This window comes from Catharus ustulatus, chromosome 6 (assembly GCF_009819885.2).
Source record: "Catharus ustulatus isolate bCatUst1 chromosome 6, bCatUst1.pri.v2, whole genome shotgun sequence".
NCBI lineage: Eukaryota > Metazoa > Chordata > Aves > Passeriformes > Turdidae > Catharus > Catharus ustulatus.
In genome coordinates, this window is record NC_046226.1 from 52803235 (window position 1) to 52830095 (window position 26861).

Consider the following 26861-nt stretch of genomic DNA (forward strand, 5'->3'; position numbering starts at 1 on the left):
CTAACTAGCCACAGAGAAAGCCTTCTTTGCCAGATTTTGGATTGCCAGTTAATCCAATTTAAAACCCTGACAAATCTTCTCCTAGGCTATCTGATCTTCCTTCCAGAAGGTTTTGTTCCAAACACCTGTTTTGCTCTTATTTCATTGACATTTTAAGAAAAAATGCAGTAAGGGTAGTTCTGCTATGTAATCACAGTAAATGGCAACAAGAGTTTTAATAAAACTTCTGTACCTTGGGGTACAGTGAAATATTAGTGAAGTTCTAAGTCCCGACTATAGTCATACTGTTTGAAATTCCTTCCTCACAATTCATGTTTGGAGCTTTCAGCAGGATGAGCCAGATTGCAAAGGCTGGATAAAAAAGAATGGCTAGTGAAAACAAAAACTGAGAAGTTCAAGCATTAGCAATGGCTTTGGCATCCTAAAACCAGCATGACTCCAATTCCAGAGAACACACTAGCAATCACCAAATGAGTGCAGAACACAATTCTGAAGATCAACAGATCATTTCTGGACAGCATGGCATTATTTAGTGCATATACTGAATTAAACACACTGTATCAGCAAGAACTATCAGCCATGTACAACAAATGATGACTCAAATGGTAAGTATTTCTAATCTGTGTCTCTTCCCAACAAGAAATATGAGTAGATATTCTGATGCATTTGACCATGTTCTCATTCCTCCTTCTCACCTGCAGTTCTAAGTAGCAAAAAAATCCTCAAGCTTTCAGGTAGACCTTCACTATCATAGCTGACATTAATCCCACAGTACCCCTTACCTTCTCTTCCTGTACCATTCTAGTGTTGATGGTCACATTTTGTTCCTTATCCTGCTAAAATTTTCGATCTTGTTCTTTACAGTTTTGCAAGGACACTTAGGAGTGTAGCTTTTGGTTCATTCCTGTGAGACAGCCTGCCAAGAGCTGCCAGTGAACGACTTCCTAAAAATTTCAGATCCTCTTACTTACCACCCTTCTCCTTCTTTGAATCTGCTCCTATGTACAGAAACTCAAACAATGAGGATTTCCATTTTTTAAATCAATACACAGGGTGAGAGTTGTGCACAAGCTTGATGCTGCTGTGTCATCTGCTGGAGCCCATCTGTGCAACGAGATGTGACTGTGATGAAGCAGCCAAAATTCACTACTGCTTTTACAATAACAGAGGAGTTACATACCTGATTCTGATGAAAATCTCTACAAAATACCTCATTAAATTGGTTGGAATAATTAATTATGGTTTGCTGGACTGATTTTAAATTCATCAGGTCCAATGTCTGCTGTTTTCGTATGCAGGTATCTTGAATTTGGAAATTAGAATATTACAGAGTATTATAATGCAGACATGGAAAAATATGAAGTTTCTAAAGAAGAAGTGCTGAAAATCATGGCACCCTCATATCCAAGTTGATTTTAAGTGCATTATTATTACTACAGTTAGAGTAAGATCTAGAAAGATATTTCATTCCATATACCTGGAAGGGATAAAGAATATTACATGCCAATTGTATGGAATTTACTTAAGTATAACAAGGGATTTGTATCCTCTAAAGTGATGTTTAATCAATTAACATTCCAAGTAAAGGTTTTACAAGGTGTTCAAATGACTGAAGGACTTAATCAAAAGAAGCTGCTTTTGTCCTCAAAAGTCAAATAATCTGTATAGAAAATCAAATAAATTTGTTCATTTGCAAACATTATGGGACTTTAGACTGTTAAACATGCACTTTCAATTTCAATTCTTAGCTCCCAGGTGGAGTTTTGGACTTCAGAGCGCAAGAATTAGGGGAGAGGTGGAGAAAGGGGGGTGTATGGGATTTGTTTGTTTATCTATAGGAATTAGGCAATTTTTAAATACTTTGTTGATCACTAGACACCAAAGCCTGCCCCTGTGACTGAGTACAGGGAGTGAATTACTAAAAATAATCCTCATTAAAGCGTGTTTACATGGCATTTTCCATGCATCCTAAAAGCCAATTAATTTAAGTCATAATTCTGGGCTGTTATATTGAAAAAGAATGTCAGCAGCTGCAAGAATTTTTTACAACATATGCAGATTGTCAAATGTTGTTCTGTTTACACCTTATTTTGTGTTCTTGTTCTCAATGGCACACATTTCCAGCATGTAACATGTAACAGCAGAGTAGGTATTTTACTGTACAGAAATTTATCTTCATGCTTTTTTCCTTAGAAATTATTCTAAAATGTCACACAGTTCACTACTGTTTGTCATATTCATGCATTTGTCAAAGTTTACACAAAATACTGACAAAACCCAGAACTGGCCTGTGTTTTATGGTATTTCTCTCAGCACCACATTGCAGTTCTTGAATGAAAGCTGCCAAGATCCCAATTGTTTAAACCAAAGGTTATGCAAACATGACAGCAACCAAATGATTAGAAGATTTTGGATATTTCATCTTCTTTCTGCTTCAGAAATGATCGTGTGCAAAAAATAATGAGGCTCTAATAGGCACCTATTAGTCATTTTAATGCAAATTCAGGTAAATTAAACACTTAGAGAAGCTTTATAAAATTCCTTATAAAAACAACAACCAGTTGTCTATCTGGTGTGTTTCTCCTGGTGGCCAAGGCAGCACAGCTTGCAGAGATCTCACTGCAGCTTCTCTGCCTGGCCTCACCAGCTACTTGAAGGGTGAAGTGCAGGGAAAGGAAGATCAGAGACTACATCACACAGGAATTTCTTTTCCAAAAAACAGACTATGCACACATGTGGCCACAGTGGTACAGTCACTGCATGAGTACAGCAAATCAATGCCATGCAATATTCTGCCATTTATTGTACACACTAAATGGCACTCACAGCAGATGAGGTGCATGTACACACAATTAAGAGTGTTATACACATACCTACAGGGAATAATGGACCTGTACTGCAATACACTTTACAAACATACCTAACATCTTAGAGAAAACCAAAATCCCAAGTGTTACTTCCTTATTTTTATAGATATAAAACCTGTACAAACAGAAGTCACTGATTGCACATAGCTTGTTATATTAGCAAAGTGCCTATTCTTTCCAGCTTTTTGTTGGTTTGTTTTTTATTACCTTTCATCAGTTCACCTCTTTCCCAGTCAGGCTGGGGAGCACAGCAGTACAACACAATTCCTAACCCAGCCTTGTTTTATTTACAGCAGTGAGCAGTGTACAAACACGTCTGCTTTTCATCACAACGACCAAAAATATTCAGAACACGGAGTCATTAGGAACACTTGGGAACCACAAGGCCACAATTAGCAGTAATGATCACTTCAGAGCACTCAGAGCTCACCATGTCAACACCCCAAGGAGCTCCATGCTTTCAGTGAGATACCTGTGTGTGAGCAAACACAGGGGAGCACATCCTGCACCAACAGCAAACGTGAGAGGGCTGAACAGAAGGCCAGCAACAAGGAGACACCCATGGAGAGTAAAGCCTGAGTAAAGCCTGCTCCAGCTGCCCAACAGCACACAGACCCATCTGAAATGGACGGGTTTGTGCCACCCTCCTCACCAATGCCAGGGAGCTGCTCAGGGAAATTCTCCTGCGAGCCCCAAAGCTGCAACCAGCCCGAGGAGCTGCTGGGGCCACTGCTCACATGCAGCTCTGCTTATTTCTGCGTTAAAACCATCACCCTGCTATCATTTGGTAGTTTTATACAACATTAAGCAAAGACCCTTAGAGCAAGGCTGGACCTGCTCTGGTATGCATGTGCACATGTGTACACATGGAGGGGAGGAGGAAGTGTGTGAACACCACATGTTTTGGTCAGAAGCCAGGAGGGAAGTTGAAGGCAGATGCAGGAATGGACAGCACGCCATGGGACTCTCATTTCTGTTAATCCCTCTCTTTTCCTTTTCTTTAGCAACAGTCTTGTGCAATAGTTCTGCAGGGCAGGTCCATGCAGAAGTCAAGATTAACAGAAGGGGGGTCTTGGAAGTCTTCAGGAAAACAGCAATTTAGGAATTTCCCTGCCACACACGAGCTCATTCCTGAACAGCACTGCTGGCACAGCCCCAGAGTGAAAAGCAGCCATGGTTTTCTGCTGCCTGGTCATCAAAAACCCATCCTTGCTAAAACCACAGAGGCAGTTTAACACAGCTGGAGACAGCTCCCCTGGGGCCTGGGCACGCATGCAGAATCAGCCAGACACCTCGCTGGGAAGAGCACTGCACACATTAATGTCCCCAAGGATGCTCCAAGGAATTACCTGGACACTGCCACCTACACAGGAGAGTCCTGGTCCAAGGAATGGTTACTGCTACGCCAAAGGGGTCATCCCCTGACACCTGTAGTGTAGGAAATGCTGACTGAACCCCTCCAGCAGGGGTAGGGAAGCTGGCAGTGCCATGACAGCAACACACACACACCCCTAATCCATGATCCAGACACACAGAGGCAGCCCTGCCAAGAAAGCAACTCTGTTTTCTGGGATTCACAAAGAGACATCCTTGACTCTCCCAGGACTCTGTGGCCATCCTCTGAGATGGGATGAGTATAACAAACAGCATGCTCCTCAGAGTGAAGAAAGGAAAAATGAAAACTGATCAACAATACAATCTTTCGTAGTGTGCTTCCATTTTTTTTCTAGAAAAATTATGTGAGCACTATCAGTTTAATATCAGTGCAATAATATTCTGGCACTGTGCAATCTCTTGGGATAAAGACACGATCAGAAAGATTCAGGAAAATCAACTTATTAAGTCCAGAATTTTATAGGTGAACCCCTAAAAAGTCAGCAGGATGATAAAGCTGTTGTTTCTACTCTTTGGGAATCACATATCAGAGAAACCATATGATGTGACCAAAAACACCCCTACCAAAATCATGTTCAGCACAACACAGAATTCAACCTGGAAGCTTGAAACCCAAGCCTTAAACACTGAAATCTCCATTTCCCACCCCACCCCCCCCCACTCAAATAATACCATTACTATGTCTAACATGATGAGAAAGTTCAAACTGGTAATAACTGATGAATTAATCAAAGTAAGTGTGAGCCTGATAAACTCCCATGATTTCTATTCATGTCCAATTTTGTAAGCTTTAAAATATCTTTCAATATTTTTAAATGGTGCTGTTTTTCAAACATGAATTCTGAGACTCTGCTTCCAGGAATGCAAGTCAAACTGAGTAACAAAGGACAGGTCATGAAATAAAAGTCCAAAAAGAGACAAATCTACTGTAACCCTCCAAAATAAAGATGTTTAGCAACATAGTTTTCAACATAAAATATGAGAAATGCTAGCTCATGTAACCTTCATATTGCCAAGAATTTGAATCATATGACACACACACCGAGTTGATTTTCTCTCAGGAATAATAAAATCTTTCTTGTTATTGGACAGTATTCACAAACCTCTGAATTCTGAGAGGTTTTAAACTGACTGATAGGTTTTAAAACTTTATCTGGTGGCAGAACATAATACAAAAGTTACTTGCCTAAGGAAAATAAGTATTATTTATAGAATGACACTGTTTTCAATTTTGCTTATCAAAGTTACTTTCCCAACAGACTCCATAGTAAGTGCTACAAAGAGGCCCTTATTACACTAAAGTCATACAGAAAAATCACAAGCAAAGTTCTAGAGGTAAAATCTGCTTTTGGCCAATGCTGAAGAACAGATGATGGCTCGGATGTGCCTTTGTTGTAACCTACTACAGGTTACATTTTAAATTTTGTGCTGGTTGCTACTCAGTTGTGTTTCATACTGTATACTATAAGTATACTTATTCCAGAATACCCAATATAATGTATTTGAAAGACAAACATCTGGTTATTGCCACTATGGAAAGCCACAGTGATCTATCAGAAACTACCTAAAGCACTAAAACAATGACTAATTAGGCTGTTATTAAAGATATTCTCTCAGTTCCAGTGGCACACCATGTGTGCATTGACACAGATGTGACATTGGAGCAGGTCCTAAACCCGTACTGATGACTATGAATTTGTCAGATTAAATCACATCACAAGAAGACCTCACTCCTTCCCCATAGCTTAAGACCAGAATTTAGAGAGTATTTATGTATTTATCAGTTTTACACACATTTTCCCCTGCTCTAACCACATTTAGAATAAGAATTCAGATATCCGGGGCAGATGTGTTTTCCAATTTGAATCACATTTGCCAAACAAAAGCATTAATATGCAGTTAGGCAATGTTACTGACCAACATCATATACAGTGTTGTACCACAACATCCTGGAGCTCTTCCTTAGAAATGACAAGTTTTATCTGTTCCAAATACACAACAAAGGTGTCTCACAGTCCTGCACTGTCTGAAGAGAATCCTTCCCCAGAAATACATTTTCTTAGGAAGATTCATTGTTACTGTTAAATATTTTATGCAAACTGTCTCACAGTCCTGCACTGTCTGAAGAGAATCTTTCCCCAGAAATACGTTTTCTTATGAAGATTCATTGTTACTGTTAAATATTTTATGCAAACTGCTTTGAATGTCATTTTAACATGAAAACTATTTCAGGTTATCAAAAACCATCCCTAAAACGTATTTCAGGCCTCTTCTGGCTTTTACTACCACTTTATCAAATTAAGTGCAACCACATTTCACAATACAGTGTTCATTTGCTGCTGCCAGAGGAAAGTTAGAGAGACAACCGAAATTCTGGATAAGTCATAACTGCAATAAATGAATGGAGAAGTGTGCAAACTGAGCCTTGAGATGGTTGTTTCTGCCATGATTTCTGAAAAAATATTAAAAGTACAATGTGTTGTTGAAAACATAATTACATACAAGTGTTTCACTGCTAAAAAAAGGCTTTCTAGTTCAAAAAAAAAGTTGAGTATTTTTTTCTGAGATATCAGAAAATTACAACAGAAAGAAAAATATCTGAAATAATGACAGATAAATAATGAAAAAAATGCAATTTATGTGGAACTGCAATTTTTTCTGAGGTAACCACAGCAGAGGAAAGTGAGTATGACAGAAATAATATTTAGAGCTATAATTTCACATTTTTATCTGCAGTGGTATCTGTTTGAATGAACTAAATTGTCAATTAATATATTAAGCTTTCACAAGACTGTAGGTGGTTTTTAACAGTAGTTTAATCACATAGCATATGGAACAGAACATAATGCTTCTGCTCCTCTATCAAAGGTATTAAACACCATGGTGAGTCAGGCTGATTTAAACGTTTGCCACACTACATGATGTGTCAGGGGAAAAAGTCTTACTCATGTCATGACAAAATTTTCAGCAAGTGGTCAGTGCCAACTCCTAGCAGAGATAAAAGCAAGTAGCTGGGGATTCCATTGCCCTCATCTGAAGGTATCTGCTTTAATCAATGACCATTACAATCTCCACGTAATTTTGATCTTCCTACAACTCAAATTGATCAGAAATACTTCTCTCATTTCTATTTCAGCAGCAGTAGTTGTCAAGACTTCTCAGACACAGAAGAGCATGTTTTTAACACTTGAGTCCTGACTTGCTGCATCACACCTCTTAAAATTCTTTGGTTTTTGTGTCTTTTAAAAGACACTACTTAAATTATTAATGACCTGCAGCTAACAGAATTTACGTGTCTGTGGCAAAATGCTGGCTTGGTGAGTTTGCAACAATTCACCTCTTTATTGGCAGAGGTTTGGTGGTTGCAGAGCATCAGATTTCCCAGCTGGATGAGCAGGTGAGCCTGGTGTGTCCCAAGCCATGGCACTGGAGCTTGCTGCACTCACTCCCCACTCAGCCCAGTGTGTCCTGCAGGGAGCCAGGTTCTGCCCATCCTCAGCCTCTGCCAGGGCATTCCCTTCCCTTCCCTTCCTCTCAGCTCTTGCATCACCCTCCCTGTGCCTCCAGCCACAGCAGGATTTCAGTTTGCATCGTGCAGAAGCCAATGGGAACGAGCAATAACATTAACAGAAAAATCTGGTGATGAGACTCAGGCAGTTCCTACAAGTCCAGTGGTTCAGTGAGGTCTGAAAGCCCTACTGCAACCTGACTCTCCCCAAAAACCCCATCAATAATTAATGTGGTATTTCCCTAAAGCTTCCCTACATCTCCAGTTAAGACCACATTTCTTAAATTAGATTTTTGTGTCTTTTAACAGACACTGCTTAAATTTCTTGGTCTTATGACCTGCAGCTAACAGAATTCATGTGTCTACAGCACAATGCTGACTTGCTGAGTCCCACTGCAGCAAGGGCAAACTTATTTAAGTTCTTGATAATGTGCTTTTTTCTTGAATTGATAAAGGGAAGCTCCACATTGTTTCAAGTAACACACTTGAGCAAAATCCACAGGTAAACTATAAATAATGTTTTTATTTTAATAAATAATTTCATATGTCATAAAAGAGGATGTTAAAAATACTTGCTTCTAACTCACTGCCCAGTGTCAGGAGTTCAGATGTTTTTATGTTGGCCAACTTACTCCTGAGAAATGAAAACTTTCATTTTGTATTTTCAAAGATACAAAAATACTGTTGGGGAGGAAGGCATAAAAACTGTTCCACCTTATTTAATCTCTTTCCTCTGCATGATTTGAGTTACATTTGCTAGTTTTACTGAGGAAAAACAAGCTTATTTTAAACTCAGTAACTCTTCAGACACATTCATTTCCTTGAACTTAAGCTCCTTCTTGGCCCTTCAAATCACGGGGATGGGATAAAAAGTTTTTCTTCCAGAGTAGAACTGGCTTTTATTATTTTATTAAAAGGTGATGTCAGTATTTCTTTCCTCAAAAAAGCAAACTTAATTTTTTTCTCATATCGTTTTTTCAAAATACGGAAATATAGGGGATTTGTATTTTGTTTCTATTGTCTAAAAATATCTGGATTTTTTTTAAACCCAGGAATGATCAAAAAAGTAGAAGTAAAATCTGTGACACATCTATACAATCTTCCTTTGTGGGTTGAAAGAAAATTTCTAACTCTGGAATACACAGCAGGTGCAATATTCCATTAGTCACAATTTTGGACAGAGAAATAGGGTTTCACTGATAAATTCATTTTTTCTTCCAACTCTAAAGCTAAACTTAGGGTGTGGAAAAGGTGAAGACCTGTGTCAAAAAGCAGATTCTATGTGCTGTGTAATTTCAGCCAGTCAACTTCAGTTTCCATTTGCTTTTAAGACACTGCTCAGACAAAGATGAACCTCTTTCACAACAGTAGAAAAATATCTTATTGTGAACAAACAAGAAATGTAACAGACAACAAAACTTGCATTTGATGGTGACCTGAGGTGGCATTTGCTCAGTCAATGTTAATTTATTTCTACACTTCAGTGAAAGCAGCATTTAGCACTCACCTTTTAAAAAATGTGGGTCAACCATTTCAAATCACTGCAGAACCATTTCAGTGGGTTTTAGGTTAGAGGAGAGTGGGATTAAAATACTAAGGCCTCCATCAAGTCCCTAATTTGATACAATAACTTAGAAAGGGTCAACAAAAGAAAAATGACAACCAAATGTGATCACATTACAAGTTAATAAAAATACCACTACATTCTCAGACAAGAGACTGAAAACATGTAAGTCTATAAAATATTTCAGATGATGAATTGAGAACAAGTGAAGGTAAAACAGACCAATTATTGAGATGAAAGCCAAAAGAAGTCATCCACATATTTTGCTTTCATAGGTAGCTGCCATCATATGTTGAGGCTTATTCAGCACACAATAATTTGTCAGTAGAATTAACTTTGGAGATGCACTGAAAACACTTGCAGTGGGTTTCTAACAAACAAAGATGTCACTGTGACAAGCAGAACTGCCACCATGAGCCACAGAAGCAGATCTGTGTTTAAACAAAGAAAATAAACTTTTGGGATTTTTTAACTGAGCAGTGGTTGATATACATTTTAGGAACTCTGGGTTGAAAATGACCTGGAAAAGCCAAGACCCACTCATTAAAAAAAAGCACTTCAAGTCATTAAATTAAATAATTTCAGTACCTACCAAAACTAAATTATATCTAAATTATTAATAATGGGAACAGCTTGCTTTCTGCTTGTCGTATCAGGCAGATCTGTACAGGTCTGAGTGCTTTGTATTTTATTCTTTCAACAACAAAACATCTTTAATCCACAATCAAGTAGCATCTGCTACACCACTATAGGACACGGTTGAGTAATATAAATTATTTTGCTTCTCCACAACCCTCTAACTAACTTTTATCCCAATGCTAAACAAGAGAAAGACAACCAAGGCCAAAGCCCTGCCATGCTGTACCTGCAGAGCACAGTTCATCATTCTCACAATGTAGTCAAACTGCTGATGGTCCAGGATCGCTCGGTTTTCCTTCACGTGCTGGCCCAGCTCCTGAGTCAGGCAGTGCCGAGCTGCTTTGCCTTTCAGGGCTCTCAGAGCTGCAGGCAGGGTCTGCAGAGAACAACATCTCGCTTTATGGAAGTGAAACCAAATGGCACTACTCATACTGAATAGCATTCATTTTTTATTAGGAAACAGCAAGAGACAGCAAAGAACAACTCTGGAAATTACCCATTAGCTTGAAGGCCAAACTTTCACATAATGGTTGATTTACCACTGAGTTACCAAGTACTGCATTTTTCCCATTTTTTTTTCCCCAAATGCACTAAACAGCATTTCTCACCTACACCTGTAACTAGAAATCCTTTCATATGGACAGGCATTGAATGGATGTGAAATTAGAAATGGATTATTTTGGATGAAGTGCTCTGTTCCGCACAGCCAGGCCAGGGCTGGAGTTTGCTTATCAAGGCTGAGCAGCACAATTTGTGATAAGCAATGAATGACAAATGGGCTTAGAAGTGGCATAGCTCTCATAGCAGTGAGGCCACTAGATTGTCACACAGTTTTATCCTAAACCAGGGCCAACAGAATACTTATATCAAAGTTTTAAAGATGCAGCAAATGCTACAACAGTGATTATCAGCTGTGGTCCTTTAGGCTGAGGTAACAGCCAGGTAAGGATAGGCAGCCTATCTGCTAAGGAAAAATCTACCACAGAGAGGGACAAAAAACACACTGAACTTTCCCAAGTGCCTGGAAGTTGAATGAGGTTAAAAATTACTGTGTTCTTTGCTCGGATGAAAACTCTTTTAAAGAGTTAAACACTTCTTTAGGACTTTCCCCATGTGCATTTTGATACCATAACTCATAAATCAAGCATATCTCATTTTCCGTCTTGATCTCCACAGCATCAGAGATATACAGGTGATACTTCCCTGAGAAATCAAAAAATTTCTTAAAATGATTTTACATGTGGAATTAGATTTCATTTTAAGTTTGAGAGATTGTTCAACAATCAATACCCAAAAACTCTATGGACAGAATCTACAAAACCTGGCAACTTCTTAATGAAGAGAAAATAACAATGTCAAGGATAAAAACTCACTAGCACATTTCAGTGAAGACAGACATACCAAATGTTTATATTAATCTCTGAGTTGTATCAAATTATTGATTTTTAAAACCAGTAAAATTAACTGTGCTGAAAATTTCCAAAGAGCATTGGTTGTTAAACACCAAAGCACAAGTATGCCTTTTGTTTGCATTCCTTCTAATTAATGCTCTAGACCAACATACTCCCACCTCTTAAAAAAAAAATGTGGACAATGCTACTTATAACAGTAATAAATTTTGCAAAAAGAGCTTTCAACTCTCTCATGTAGGATTAGAAACAGGTTTTCAAATCCATTAGCCTCATATTACACACAATATTGCATTTAGATGATTATTTTTATTGCTTACTTCATTCATTTAAATGGTCAAAATAATCCTTAGAATTTGAAACAAGGCTTCAAAATGTACTTTGTGATTAGGCCAGTCTCCATTTGCTCATTAACAGAAGAGAAAGTAATTTGGGAGAATTAAAATTTCATTTTATTACCTTTTCAGTCTCCAAAAATTTGTTTTCAAAAATGAATGAGATGCAGTTTCGAACAACTTCCAGTCTTTGAGCACTGTTGAAAACTGTGCTTCCTTTTTCCATTATGGAAACTAACAAAGAAAAAGAAGATTATACATCTGTGAAAAATCTGCAAGAACCATAAAGAATATCCCAAAAGTCTTTAAAAAAATAATTACCACCTCCTCCCCTTTATTCTGTTAAGCAAATACCATTTGTAGGCAGATGGGAACACAGGATCCCAAATCTCTGGTTTTCCTGTACCTTCTGAAGAGGAGAGTGCTCTGAATTTTAACTGGAGTAGTTGATTCTCTTAACTATTTGTTCTCTTTGTCCCATAAAGGCACAAAGAGATCATTAGCTCTAATATAATGATCAAACACATAAATAAACACAAATTAATAATAAATGTGTGTGTGTTCTGCACTGAGCTACATAGCCTTGCATATTTCGTAGCAGCAGATAACTGTTTTTAGATGGCCATGACAAGAATTCTGCAACATGAAATAAAACCTGACAAACTTGTTCTCTCATCTAGATTTCACATTGCTGAGATTTTATTTTCTTAATGCATTGTTTTGCCCTGATGTTTCAAGAAAATTCAGAAGGCAAGAACTAACAGTCTTTTGTTCCCTTTAATATCAAATAAATAGTATCTAAATTCAGGACATGCTTTTCTAGTAGCTAATAATGAGCTACTTGGATATAAGGATTCTGAGAGACAGTTCAGCAGGGAGTGTAAGTGTGAAAGCTGTTCCTCAGAAAAAGAAACAGTAAACCCCTGCTTTGATACAGAAATGAACTTATGTAAAAAAACCCTTTTCTTGCAACCAGTCTTTTGAAGAAAGACAACAGAACACAACCACATACCCTTTAAATTTTCTGCAATACCAAATTCAATTACACAGTCAACAGCAAAGGCAGGTGAAGAGAGTTCATTCTCTTCTTGCACAAACCCAAAGAGAAACAGGGCAGGACCTCAAGAGGCCATCTAGTTCACCCTGCTGTCCCTAGACAGGATCAACTCTATTTATGTTATTTCTCATGTTTGTCTAGTATGTTCCCAATGTTCTGTGATAAGAGAGACTCCGTGGCTTCACAAGAAATCCACTGAACTGCCTCACAATCCTCATTTTACCACATCTTGCTGACAAATAACTTTATTTCTGTGCGGCAATTAAACCCATTACTTCTTATCGTTGCAGATTATTCCCCTTCTTTTTCTCACTGCCTCTTGTATAATTGAAGCCTGCTATTATGTGTCCCCTCAGTCTCCTGCTTTTCAGTCTAAACAACTCCCCATCTTTCCTTGTAGGTCACATTCTCTGGACCACTGGTCATTCCTGTTGCATTCTTATGGACTCCATCCAACAGAACCAAAAACGGAGACTGTCTCCCAGTGTCCAAAAATGGACACAAACACTCCAGCTGAGGTCTTACTGAGCACAATGAAGAGATTTCTCCATGGGGTTCACTGACTGAGCTCCTGTTTACACATCCTACTAAGATGTTTGGCTTTTTTGCAGTAGCTTGATATAGTTGGGTCATGTTTGCCCTGCAGTCATTGAAGTTCCCAAATTAATTTCTGAAGAACTGCTGCCGAGTCAGCCGACCCTGCCTAGGCAAGTGCCATACCATATTTGACGAAAAGCAATGGAGAAGAACAGAATTCAATGGAGTCTTGTGGTTAGATATCCAATTTTCAAAGAGGGGTTTGAATTCCGATCCCATCTTCCAAAGTTTTGCAAGCTCTGCCAACTTTACGTGCAAGTTTACTAACCAGAGTGGTTTATGTTCACATTGATGACTATGACTGGGAGTAATAAAACTTTTTGGGACTGAAATTCAATTGACAGGTCTACAATGTCCACATCTGCTCTTTATGCTTAAATACAGGTATATTTATTTTGAGACACATGTTGCATTTGCTCTTTGCCTTTTTCCAGTAATTTACTCATCTTTCACTGGTACCAAAAGAGGAACTGAAATGGTTCAAAGCTTGGTTCAGCCAGTGCTTCAAGTGACCTATGGTGATATTTAACAGCCCTGGTTGAGTAGACAGTATCAGGTTTAACTGTTCAACTCAAAATCTAATTCAGATCAAATTCACTTTTTTAGTTAGTAGTTACATCCCCCAGTCTCTGGATGTTTGACTTCTCAGTAAAGGCAGATAAAAAAAAGGACGTTTAAAATTACAAAGCCAAACACTGGAGTCTACACCCCAGAGTTTGCTGTGTTGGAAAACTGAAGCCTGCGAGTTTTGAACTTTCTGTGCTCTCTGGCACTGAACCCCAAAAGAACACTGATTTTGACTTGAGGCCTTGGAGAAGGCTTCCAAATTTGAGTGATGGAGTTGGGGTTCACTGGTGTGTAGTTTGAATAGAAGTGTGCAATACCACATGGTGAAGGGTTTAGAATTTGTGGTTTTAGTATATAGTAGTAGGTATGGGACAAGATGGACGTTCTGGGGCACTGGCTTTTTCTTCCTTCTTGTTCTTCTTCTTGGTTTTAGGCAGCAGTTTTAGGTTGGATTGAAAGTGCCGCACTGTGGGTCACAGGTGTTTGGTCATTGGGTCACAAGAATAAATAATAGAGGTGTTAGTTTTGAATTGGATCGTGAGGCCTTAAAAGACCTTGTAACAAGCAGGACACAGCTCCCTTTTTACTCTCTTTTAGCTTGTTGGCTAGAGGTGCTACGTGCTATAGATAAGAATTAATTAACAATCGAGTCTGAACGCAAAACTTCATCTCTTGTGCTTTAGCTCTGATCACTACAAATACAACATTAATATGAAATTGGGACCAGCACATGCTAATGATCCATGAGAAGCAGGCAGGAGAGGGAACAGCGAACATACCCACAGGGGGACCTGCTGGAACCACGCACTTCTTGTCCCCACGGGTGGCAGGGGGTGCTCCCTGACTCCTGGTCAGCCCCTCCTGCAGCAGCTCCTGCACGCGGCCCTCGTTGATGCGGGGGAAGGGCAGGATGTGAACGCGCAGGTGAGAGCCCTCCGTGGGCCGTGGCACCTTCTGGAATGCTATGTGGGGATTGGGGTTCTCCTGCAAAAGGTCACACACAGGATTCATTATGCAGTGTTAGCACCTGTCTCATCTAATTTCATTGTCGTTTGGAGAATCTCCCACACCTGGAAAGATTAAGAAGTCAAATATCTAATGCAAATGAGTAATAAAATGTTTCCTATTCTGATCACTCTTGACTCATTAACTTCAATATTCCCAACTTTCTTAAAGGCTTTTATAAAACTATTTTTGTCAATGTGTAAAATTCAAAACAAGAACAAAACAAAGCCCCTGCTTAACTTAGGCTGATTTTATGCAAATTAATGAATATTAAGGACTTTATTATAAACCAGTGTGACAGTCAAGCTCTTCATTAGAGACCATCTACCACCTTGCACAGAATTACATCTCACATTTCCAGGGGTGCAGTAATCAAACAGAACAGGGTATTTCTATACCTTCATTCATTTCTTCTGAAGCTATTACATTTATTACATCTGAATTTATGGCTGTCCAATTTGACTCTATGTTCATTACTGGCAACATATCACTGCCAAAGAGGGCTCTCCATCAATGAGGTTTGTCTTGTAAATGCACAACGAGTTTGGAAGAAAACTTGTAAACAGGAGCTTAATACTGCTGTTTATAGGAGCAAAAGGCAACAAGGAGATCAAATGCATCAACTTGAGAAATAGCAGTCAAAACAGAACAGCCACTTAGCCACACACATTCTCTGCAAAGGAAAATTTAATGGAACAAGCCAAAAATCCAGGGGTATGAGAGCAGCAGATGCCAGGGGAAGCAAGGAAGTGCAAGGCAACTCAGTCTGAGGTGGGGGTGACAGAGGAGAGAGGCCAGAAAATGCCAGAAAAGGAGAATAATTGTTCCAACATCCATTTCAGTGAGAGGAGAGGTACAGAGGCAATACACAGGAAAAGTTACTTTTATCTTGGACATCACAAATGTTATGTCAGATATACATGCTAGTGGGTTAATTAAAGGTCTAATGCCTTGGATTTTTCACCTGTACCAGCAAGACTCATGCAAACATCTTCTCTCCCTAACAGACCTTGTCTCTCTCCCTTGTATCTAAATTGTCACAGCTACAATATTATGATTATTAGAACTGTGAAACAAGATGTCAAAATACAACATGCAGTCTGTTTAAAACCAGGCAGCTCTAGGCACAGCTTAAGCAGTGTTACCCATCACCTCTATTTAGTCAAAGACAGGTGCATGCACAACTACTAAAAATCTGACTTCTCAAGGCACAAAGTAATTGACTTTGCTCCTGTGAAGTCACTGACTTAGTGGTAGTGAAGGAGCAGGTCAGTCACAGTAGTATAAATAAATCTCATCATCAGAAAAAACACAAAAAAACCCCCAGAACTTAGCAGCATTTGGTAGTCCTTGTGGGGTTTTTTCAGAATTGCAGATGTAAACCACAGTTTTGGGGAAGTGGGATGTAGAAAAGAAAGGGTGGCAAAGGTGTCAGCTGATGGTGTAATAGATAATGCTCTGTGGAGTGTGAATAACCACAGAAGTGTGAGGGGGAGGGAGATCAGTTTATGCTAAAAAAAGCCCACAAACCTCAAAGCAAACAAAAAATCTAAAACCCACAAACAAAAAAAAAAAAAAAAACATTTCAGAACCAGCTAATGGAATGGCAAGAGACTTTATAAAAGTAGTATGTAAAATAAACGAGGTGAAGGCAAAAATTAAACTGGATATGGAGTCGTAGGAAACCTAAAGAGTACAAGAAACAGGCTGTAAAAAATGAAATAATGCTTGCTGAGCACAAAAACCAGGGTCACTGGGTCACACAGGTAGGAAATAACTGCTACTCTATATATATATATGGTATAGATTATATAATATACATTATAAATGTATAATTTTTATATAAACTGTTGAGAGTCAAGAAAAATATGTATTTGGGTGGATAGGTTGCAGCAGAGAAAATAGCAGTTTACAGACCTTATGAGAATACACACTAAAAACATAAACAGTTGGAGTTATATCTAAATCAATATTGGCATTAATAAATTAATAGTATCATACTGAATTTCCTTTGCATGTACAAATTTAATGGTCTTCACCATTAAAACACCAAAGTTTTATGCCATAATGTAGATGATGATTACCACAAGCAGTCACTTCCATTTTCGGGACACTGGATCAATCTGAGAAATCAGAATTGTCAATGTTACCACCTCAATTCTACAGATGCAGCAGGTACAGTAAACTTACATTTTTGAAGAGCTGTTCTGCAAGTTCTCTAACATGCTTTATCATTTTTGGAGGATTGCCCTCTTCAGCTTTAATTCTTTCGACTTCAAAGGCCACCAACTTATTTTTAAAAGAAGAAAGAATAAAATTGTTGATAATTCAACTAAAAAAAATATTTCCTATTCAAGTTATGAAATAACTTAAGTTTAAATTAAAATTGAATCTTTAATAAGTTAATCTTAAATGGAAACCAAGGAAAGAAAGCTGAACACTGAAAAATGTGTGATGTCACCTTGCTCTAGAAAATGAGATATTTTCAGTTTCAATGCAGCACTTGTTACCAAACAGAAAGTCCTATGTAAATAAAACAGGCTTTTCACATTTCTATACCTCAATCCAAGCTTCTCAGAGGTACTAGTACTACAACACAGAATTAATACAACACTCTATTTTTACTCCACATTCAACTCAAAGCCAACACAGTGAAACTATGGTATTGCTTTTTAAAATTATTTTTTTCACCCTAGTTTACATTGTTGGGTATTTAATGCAGTATTTCTCTGTGAGGTTGTTAACATTTCAGAGAATATAATTAAATTATTGAAAATAATTCTGTACTAGCACATGCAATGTATTATGAAGCTACAGATCTGTCAACAGGAACAGCATTAACAAAGTTTATGCAACTATTTAACTTCATACATATGAGGGGGTATAATTTTATGGAAGTAAGCTAGAAATATCTCCTTAGCAGAAAACAGGAGTTGAGATGATTCATGTAAACTTGATATAATAAACAGTGGGGATTCAGAAGCATTCCAGTAGTTTTTCCCATGCTGAAACATCACAGTAAATTGCAATTTACTTGGGAATACAGAAACACTTTTCACCTCATCAAAAAGATCACAGGTTCTGAAGGGAGGACCCCTCTCTGACACAAAGCCAGCAAATGCCATTCCATTGAGGACTTTGGTGAGAAAGTCATTCTCAATTAAGCCTCTCTGGCCCAAGAAGGCTGCCTGCAACAAAGACAGAAAAAATTGCACCTTTTAAAATCAGCATCAAAATTACAATTACAAGCAACTGTTACGTACTAGTTAAGCATTTTCACCAGCCTATCAGCTTATACTAGTAAGTGGTACTTTCTGATTAAATTTTTTACTATACATAGTATCCTTCCATACCTAACTTCACAACTGGAAATTTGATGCACACATTTTTTAAATCTCACAGGTAATAAAAGAGAAAACTAGTACCTTCAAGCAAGTTATTACATACAGAGGTTTTCAAAATTCCACAGTGATTCCTCAAACGTTTATTTGTATTAAATTTCAGTGTTAACTTAGTTGTATATTTCTGTCCTGTCCCTGCAATTAGTCCCACTAAAACACACTGATATTGTGCTATGCCAAAATGATGTGCTTATCACATGTAGATAATTTTATTTACATTTTAAACTTCACCACTTGTTCAAAAAGCAGGTTTGTGGGAATAACAGGGCACAAAGGAATACCATAAATACACAGAACTGTTCCTCCTTTACCTTATGGAAGTGGATGACAGGCTCAGCATGAATTCTGATCAGCTGGAGACATGACCGGTATCCTTGGAAAAGCTGCGCAAACAGCCTGAGGAAGATTGCTCGCACCTCTTTGTCCTGGAAGCAGTAATGGAATATGCTGTCAAAACACCCTTGTATGCTAGATTTCTCCACACTTTGCATAAATCTGTAGGAGAAATTTCTCCACACTTTGTATGAATCTGTATGAAACAGATTCATGAGTGTAGCAGTGCAGCACATGAAGCAGAGATATTTGTACAGGTATGAGGTTGTCTCACAGAATGGCTGGGGCTGGAAGGGACCTTGAAGACTGTTGGAAACCTGAAGCCTGGGAGTTTTGAACTTTCTGTGCCCTCTGGCACTGACCCCCAAAAGAACACTGATTTTGACTTGAGGCCTTGGAGAAGGCTTCCAAATTTGAGTGACGGAGTTGGAGTCACTGGTGTGTAGTTTGAACAGAATTGTGCTATATCACATGGTGAAGTGTTTGGAATTTGGGGTTTTAGTTTATAGTAATAGGTATGGGACAAGATGGAGGTTTTGGGGCATTGGCTTTTCCTTCTTTCTTGTTCCTCCTTCTTCTTGGTTTTAGGTAGCAGTTTTTGGTTGGATTGAAAGTGCTGCATTGCAGGTCATGGTTGTTTGGCCATTGGGTCAATGGTATCAATATGTGTTAGCTTTTAACTGGGCTGTTTGGCTTTGAAAGACCTTGTAACGAGTGAGATCCAGCTCCATTTTTTCACTTTCAGCTTGCTAGCTAGAGGTGCTGTAGCACTCACTGTGCTATGGATAAGAACTAATAAACAACCGGGTCCAAACACGAAACTTCTTCTCTTATGCTTCAATCCTGACTCTGACTGAAGGCAGAGGGAAAAAGAAGATAGACACTAATAAAAAAAGACACTAATGAAAGATCACCAAGCTCCCCTGCCCTGTGCTCAGATGGCCACAGCAGATCCTGTGCACAGTCACCCCTCAGCCCTGCTGATCTCTCCTTTGCTTGCAGCACAGGCTCTGGGCAAAGCCAGAGCGGCTGAGGGGTGCTCATGTTGTGAACTACAGGAATGAGCTGCTATCAGAGAATCCTGATGCAAATAAAGGAAAAAGGTTATTTTAGCCTGGATTTATTCCTTAAAACAAGTGTGGCTTTGAAGCACTACACAAGCAGTGTCTTCAGGGTGGGCAGGGGCAGTGGGGATTAACAGGAGCCTAAGGTGGCACTGCTGCTGCTCCTGGAGGATCCAGGCTTTGAGCATCCCACTACAGCTGCAGCTCTGCCAGATGAGTAGACTGCTCCAGGTCTCTTCAAACTCACATCTTCACTTGCAAACCTTCTGCCACCAAAACAAGCCAGAGTTACTTCAAAAAGTTCAAAATAGTAGGGCTTTAAAGTCCTGGTTTATTTATTTGAGTAAAGGAGTGGTTACATACACACCACCAGATAAATGGAAATGATGTGACCAGCTGCGGCAGACTCAGGGCAGTGACATCTCCACCTGGCCCAGATGCCACTAAAGACTGACATCAAATCCTGGGCCACTCTATCATTTAATCTCAGCAGCCATGTCAAAAAAACCGAGGTCCCAAAAATTGCTTTATGACCTCAAGTTTTATGCTGTTATGTTGCAAACTCTAATTGTAATTGTTACACACAGCAAAGAATGTTTACTATCAGGTATCAGCTGATCAGATAATTAACAAGCAAATCTAACCTCAGTCAACTGCAGCCTGAAATTTATTTTTAAAGGGAAAAGGAATATATAAGATGATATAAAAGCTGGAATATATTATTGGAGTATTTTACTAGATGGCTGTTTTTTCTTCACTGGAACATAATCAATGTTGCTCTATTTTTAACTTAAATTTTGTATGGCTCACTTCACTGACATATGCTCATTTTCTGCTGCTTTCTAGGATTTTAGCAGGTACATTTGTGCCCTTACTTTTTTGACTGCTTGAAAACTTGGTAATTTCTTTCAGATGTAACAAAATTCTTATTTTGATACAAAATTATATTAATATGAGAACTTCCTTATTCAAAGTGAGATCTTAGCTGAATTCTTCCATTAGTTTAGATGAAGTCTGGATGACATTCCCTGTCTTCAACAATGGAAAATCCCAATCTTAAAGCAAGAAATAAGTATAACAAATATACCACCTAAGAGTTTCACATTTTCAAATAGATCTACACAAAAAGCCCCAATGTGTGTTCTTAAATTGAACTAGCTTTTGGATTTTATAAAACTTCTAACACATCAGAATGCTATTAGAGGGCAAAATGCATTTCTTTACTCCACCAATAATACCATAAAGTATGTGGAAAAACAAATTCTTATAAAAGGAAGCTAGTCTAAAATTTCAACAGTTTTCCACTTATGACAGACACAGAAAATAACACAGAAATCTTACCAGCATTTTTGAGTGTGATAAAGCTGTTCGGGGGGGAGGGAATGCATAATCTGCTGTTTCCAAATCAGGATGCAAAACCTAGAGAATTTTGAAAACATAATCTTTTTTCCTTCATTTTGTTGAGAAAAAGATATTTTTGTTTTTCTTTCTCAAATTAATATTCATTAATATTGGATACCTCAAGTAATAAATTGAGTTAAATTGTGAAGACTGTATGGAAATAAAGATGGAATTAACTTCTCAGCTTCAAGTTTCAATATGCGAGTTACTTATCAAAAACCCCTATCACAATCCATGAAACTGATCAATATCATTAGGGATTTTAGAGTTAATTCAGCTGAAACAGATTAACAAGACTAAAAATTCTTCTGTTTAAAGGTAAGATTTGCTCAGAAGCCTCCAAATGAGGTGATTTCTAATTTATTACAATGACAGCAAAAAGACAAATTGATGTACTTTTTATAGCAACCTCCTAAAGTAGAACCCATCATTCCTTAATTCTGAAACAGAGGCATCACACAAATAAAATTTAAAGGGTTATTAATTTGTTAAATTTCAAGAAAATTCACAGTTGAAATTAATTTCTAAACACAGAAAGGCAGCAGAACTGAGTAGTAATAATTTTGCTCAAATACTCTTATTAAAAGTCATTATAAAGGAAAAATCTCTGCCTCTTGAACAGTGAAAAGACATTTCACATTTCCATTACTGATGATATTAACTTGAACTACAGAGAATAAACTCCTCTAATGCATGAATGATTCTATTAAATTTAATTTCCAGTGTGCTTGAAAGCTTAATATTGGAATTTTTCATTCTTTACAAATAGGTGAGAGGGAGAAAAGTAGGAATTTTATCCAAACATACCAGAGAAAGTGCCATTTGAGTCTGGTGCAGCAGTGGCTCTGGCAGCTGGGACAGATGAATACATTCAGGAATTTTAATTGTTCCTCCATCCAGGTCTGCTATGATTACATCTAACTGTAAGGGACAAATAATAGAAGTGCATACAACAGTGAGCACAGCTTAAAAAACCGCAACAGTTCAAATTTCTGCACATAAGTTAAAAAAAACCCAAAACAGTACCAACTTTAATGTACAGAATGTTTGTGATACAGGAAATACTACAAATACTTCCTATTACTGAATCTAGCCCTAAAAAATGAAATTAAACCAAAGAAAATGAAATTAGGCTAAACTTTCAAAAGTTACTTTTGTTTCTGGATGTTCCAGGTCTGTGTTCAGAGACATGAGATATCTAATAGGTTGTTTGCAAAGGAACACAGTGAGGGCAACTAGAAGTAAAATTTCACATTTCTAAGCACCTCTTGTAACCCTGGTTCAGTTTCTCCAAGCATATACTCCAAAAGAGTAAAATAAAACATTGAGAATACAGTTGAAAATCCTAAGTGAATTGCTCAAACTCAGGACAAATAGATAACAAAGCCAGAAATGGATCCATTCCTTCCCCGCCTGCACTAGAATCAAATAATTTCCCTCTACTGGACAGCCTCAGTGTATTTACCAAAAAAAAAAGATGTTTTTTCTCTTTTTTCTTCTCCTGATTGTCTTGCCTTGCTTTCTTCCAGGAATATTTGGGACATATGTGGATTACTCATACAGCCATCTCCAGAGCACTACTCAGAAATGTTCAGCAGCTGAACACTATCTTGGTTTGCAATACAGGATGTAACCAAAAGTCTGTATTCTATCACCACCTGCTGAAACCAGGTGGGGCAGTGATCCTTATCTCTGTGGGAGATATTCTCTGCTAATGGGCTATCTGTTAAAACCAGGTGGGGCAGTCATCTTTATCTTTTCACAGCACATCCTTCCTCCAGGGAGTTATTTTCTGCTGATGGCCCATTGAGTCCCACTGTATGATAAAATTACTTCATTCCATTGGGAGATGCTCCAGCCAAGGGCAGGAGCCAAGCATTTCCTACCTTGATAAATACTGGGATTTGGAACATCAAAGCAGCCTTTTAGCACTGGATCCCAGAGGAAAACCAGACCTTTCCACATCATCAGTGGACCTTTGGAAGAAAACTGCACCTTCTACAGGAGCACTGCTTCAACTGAATCACATCTGTCACTGCAGGAGGATGCAGCCACCATTTAATGGGACTGCTACCAACACCCTGCATGACGGGGTGTCACGCTGTACTCTCTGTGTTTTGGGTTTGTTCTTTGTAGTACTGTATTTCTATTTTAATTTCCTTAATAAAGAACTTTTATTCCTAATTCCCATATCTTTGCCTGAGAGCCCCTTAATTTCAAAATTGTAATAATTTGGAGGGAGGGGGTTTACATTCTCCATTTCAAGAGAGGCTCCTGCCTTCCTTAGCAGACCCCTGTCTTTCAAACCAAGACAAACACCCAAGCAGGCCCTGTGACTGTGAGTGGGCACAAATACTCACAAGCTCATGAATGTCATTGCGAAAGACAGAATGGACCCCAATGATGAAAGGTGTTGGGGAGCTGAGAACCTCCAGTAGCTGTGCAGGAAGAATTGGAATATAGGGATAACTGTGAAAAGAAGAAATGAAATAGAATAAAAGCTTCTGACTACCCTTTTGCATAAGGCAACTTTTTCCTTTAAAAAAAAAAACTTCCTGTTAGTAATCAGGGATGCTAAAGTTATAGGTAATACATTCATTTTAAAAACATGATTAGTTTTTGGCCATGTACCTACACTTCAGACTTTTGTAAAATATCATTAATAAGAAGTCTATAAAGGAAATATTTTGGTTTTGTATTGAAATAAGAACTAAGCATTATGCATAGAACACTATTTCAGATATTGTTTACTTGGTTTGAGAATTAAAAAAACACGATGTATTCATCAAAACAACGTCAAGAGCTGGATCTAAATTGATCAATGCATTTCTACACCTAATTAATAGTTATTAAAAGTTTAAATTCATTGCTAGTTAAACATTTGGAAACTTATTCCAAAACTCAATTTCCAGTTTTTCCTTCTTATTCTATACTGTAATGAAACCAATCTCTGAAATATTTTAAATAAAACAAGCTATTGAAATACAAGCAGAGTTTGAAAGAGATGGATCAGAATTAGATGTCTTCTTCCTAAGTAAAAAACAAATTAATTGACATTAAGTTTTCCATTTCAAAAATCTGGATCCCTCTGTGGCTTTTTAGATAGGATCAGTCTGTTGACTTAAATCCATTCTCTGGTGGACATTTGTATGTGATTTAAAACTGACGCACTCTAAAGTAGCTGCTACCTTTGAGCCACAAAATCTTCTGGGTCGTGAGTAGAGTTTCTACCCTAGATCTGCAGGTAGAATATTTCTCCCTTAACTGTTTCCACTGCCACAATGCAACCAGATTTTTATTAATGATGTGTACACACTAGGATTTGCATATATCATCATTAATAGATTTGCTTATTAGAATAAATATAGCAAAACTCCTTTTGTTTGGGACAAACAAAAAACAAATGCAATTTGTTTTTGTAACAAATTATATTTGAAATAAAAATTTAAAAATTAGTTATAAAACTACTTAAGGAGTTCAAAGAATCCAAACTTAACTCACCTGTATTTGAGGGGAAACATCAAAGACTCGAGAGCCCTACAGGCATCACTGAGCCTTTGAAAACTTGCTGAGTGAAAGAGAACCTTATTTTCTGTAAGCACGGCACAGAATAAGCTGAGTACATTTTGGATTCCTTAAAAAAATAAAATAATAAGAAAGAATTGTAACAACATGCCAAAATTTTCAAAATTACACAAAAATGCACCATTTTCTGGAGGAATTTTCAAAAAACAAATGATAAACACATAAATTGCCAAATTCCAAGTTTCTCTACCTTTTATTTGACTAGTGCAGCTTCCTTTTGTTTTTCAGGTTGCTAAAATACTATCTGAATGTATTCCTACATTTCAGATATCCTGTATTACATCTCCCTTTCAATACCACTTGCAAGGATTTCCACTTCTCAGCACAAATCCCAGCAATGCTTAATAATTACTCCAAACAGTATTATGTGCATCTTCGGCACAGCCTTCTGTGTATCCAGTACTCAATTCTGGTCATTGATCCAGGCTTAACTTCTAAACCTATTTTGTATCTCCAAGCAGGGGAAAAAAAAATAGAATCATACTGCCAAGTTCCAAAGAAAATGAAAAGATTCCTAGTGGATACATTTATACCTCATCCATGGAGAGCAATCTAGAAGTCAGGAGGTTAAAAGAGGGCAGTAAGAGAGTATTCATCATGAGAAAGATACTTAAAGGAAGATCTGAATGTTTTAAAAAGCCCCATTAGATTTAGAGTAAGACTCATGAATCTGATGATGGGATGGTTTTGGGGCTTTTTTAAGACAGTACAACTTACCTAAGAGACAAAGCCACGTGCTTTGAGGGAAAACCAAAAATATATTTCCTTTTAAAAAAAAAGTCCCATCCTGAGAAGCAGACATGCCTGACACATATGAGATATGCTGAAATTTATGAAATTTCCTGAAATATGCTGGAATGTATGATGTTTCCCTGAGGACATGGCTTGTGTTATCAGTCAGACAGCCTGTATTACCTTCCCAAAGCTGCTGCTTATCTTGCAATAATGTCCCCAAAAAGAAGTGTGACTACAGAGAGCCACTATTTTCATATGATAATTAGCACTTCGGGGTTTAAAAGTAATTTTTATTGCATGATTTGACAAATGTTTTTTCTTCCACAATGTATGCAAATTTCCTTGGCTGGAGTAAAGCTCAGCTCATAAACACAGCAGGACAAGGATTTGGAGAGGGTTGCTTACAAAAAGAAGACTTAATTCCTAGGATGAAAATGTCCAACAACAACATGACAGTTTATGCTTCCAAACTGCATTCTCCAAGAGTCCTACAGAACTCACACAACCAAAGGCTTGAGAGGAATGAGGATAGAAGACTTTTTTAAAAGGCTGAGTGAATTACTGTTGCAAATGTTTGCTATTATTATTAGTGGTATAGTTAATATTGTACTAGTAGAAAACAAACTGCTTTGTTACACACAAAGTAAGGGTGATGATAAAAGGTCTAATTTGTTTCCTCACGTGAATGAAACGGCAGCCAGCAGTGAATGGTTAGAAGGTAACTGGAAATAGTCTCCTTGCTTGTGTGTACACAAGGGGTACGAATATATTCAAACACAAGGTTAGAAACTGCTGCCTGCTAGAAAAAAAATCTCAGTAAAAATTTAAAAACTCAAAGTGCCCCTTTTATGCAAAACCACCCTTGTTCCTTTCTCAGAAAATTTTACAGAATATTTTGGAGTATACTTTTTGTTTTAAACTAAGGTTTTGTTTTCAATGGGGCTTCTCACTCTATTTCATTCCACACCAAAGATCTTAAGACATCTAGGAATTAATATTTTTTAAACATCTGACAATTTTTTCCTACAATTAGATAGAAAGATTCTCAAACAGTGCTCTAAAACCCCACAATGTTTTAGTAGGTATTACTGAGGAAGATAATACCAAAAAACCTCACAAATATTCAAAACATTTTGTACAATGAAATATTCTAAAAAAGCTCTTCATGTCATCAAAATACCCATAATTGAAAATTCTTGAAAGAGACGGTTTTCCATTCTGCACATCTCAAAACCCAAATTTGAGTTATGAAAGGTAAGAGTTCTAAAATATTTTCTGGATGCCACTGACTTCAAACTTTGTTTTGGAAATAATTAGAAAATTCATTTACTGTTGTAGAGGTTTCAGTGGAAACCAAGCTGTGACAAAACCAAGCCTTTTTAGCGATATTATTTTGCTT

General features: G+C 37.7%; 1 protein-coding gene across 6 annotated transcripts in view; it reads right to left on the bottom strand.

The window, feature by feature from the left end:
• SBF2 (SET binding factor 2) overlaps positions 1-26861 on the bottom strand; it is a 234905-nt gene that overhangs the window by 78630 nt on the left and 129414 nt on the right. For all 6 annotated transcript variants that reach the window (XM_033062209.2, XM_033062207.2, XM_033062210.2 and 3 more), the window contains exons 7-16: positions 24644-24776; positions 23503-23611; positions 21950-22063; positions 21083-21160; positions 18656-18769; positions 18003-18131; positions 17134-17232; positions 14718-14922; positions 11842-11951; positions 10200-10349 (exon numbers count right to left, since the gene is read on the bottom strand). In XM_033062209.2, the coding sequence (XP_032918100.1) occupies positions 10200-10349; positions 11842-11951; positions 14718-14922; positions 17134-17232; positions 18003-18131; positions 18656-18769; positions 21083-21160; positions 21950-22063; positions 23503-23611; positions 24644-24776 (1241 nt within the window). The remainder of the gene's footprint in view (positions 1-10199; positions 10350-11841; positions 11952-14717; positions 14923-17133; positions 17233-18002; positions 18132-18655; positions 18770-21082; positions 21161-21949; positions 22064-23502; positions 23612-24643; positions 24777-26861) is intronic.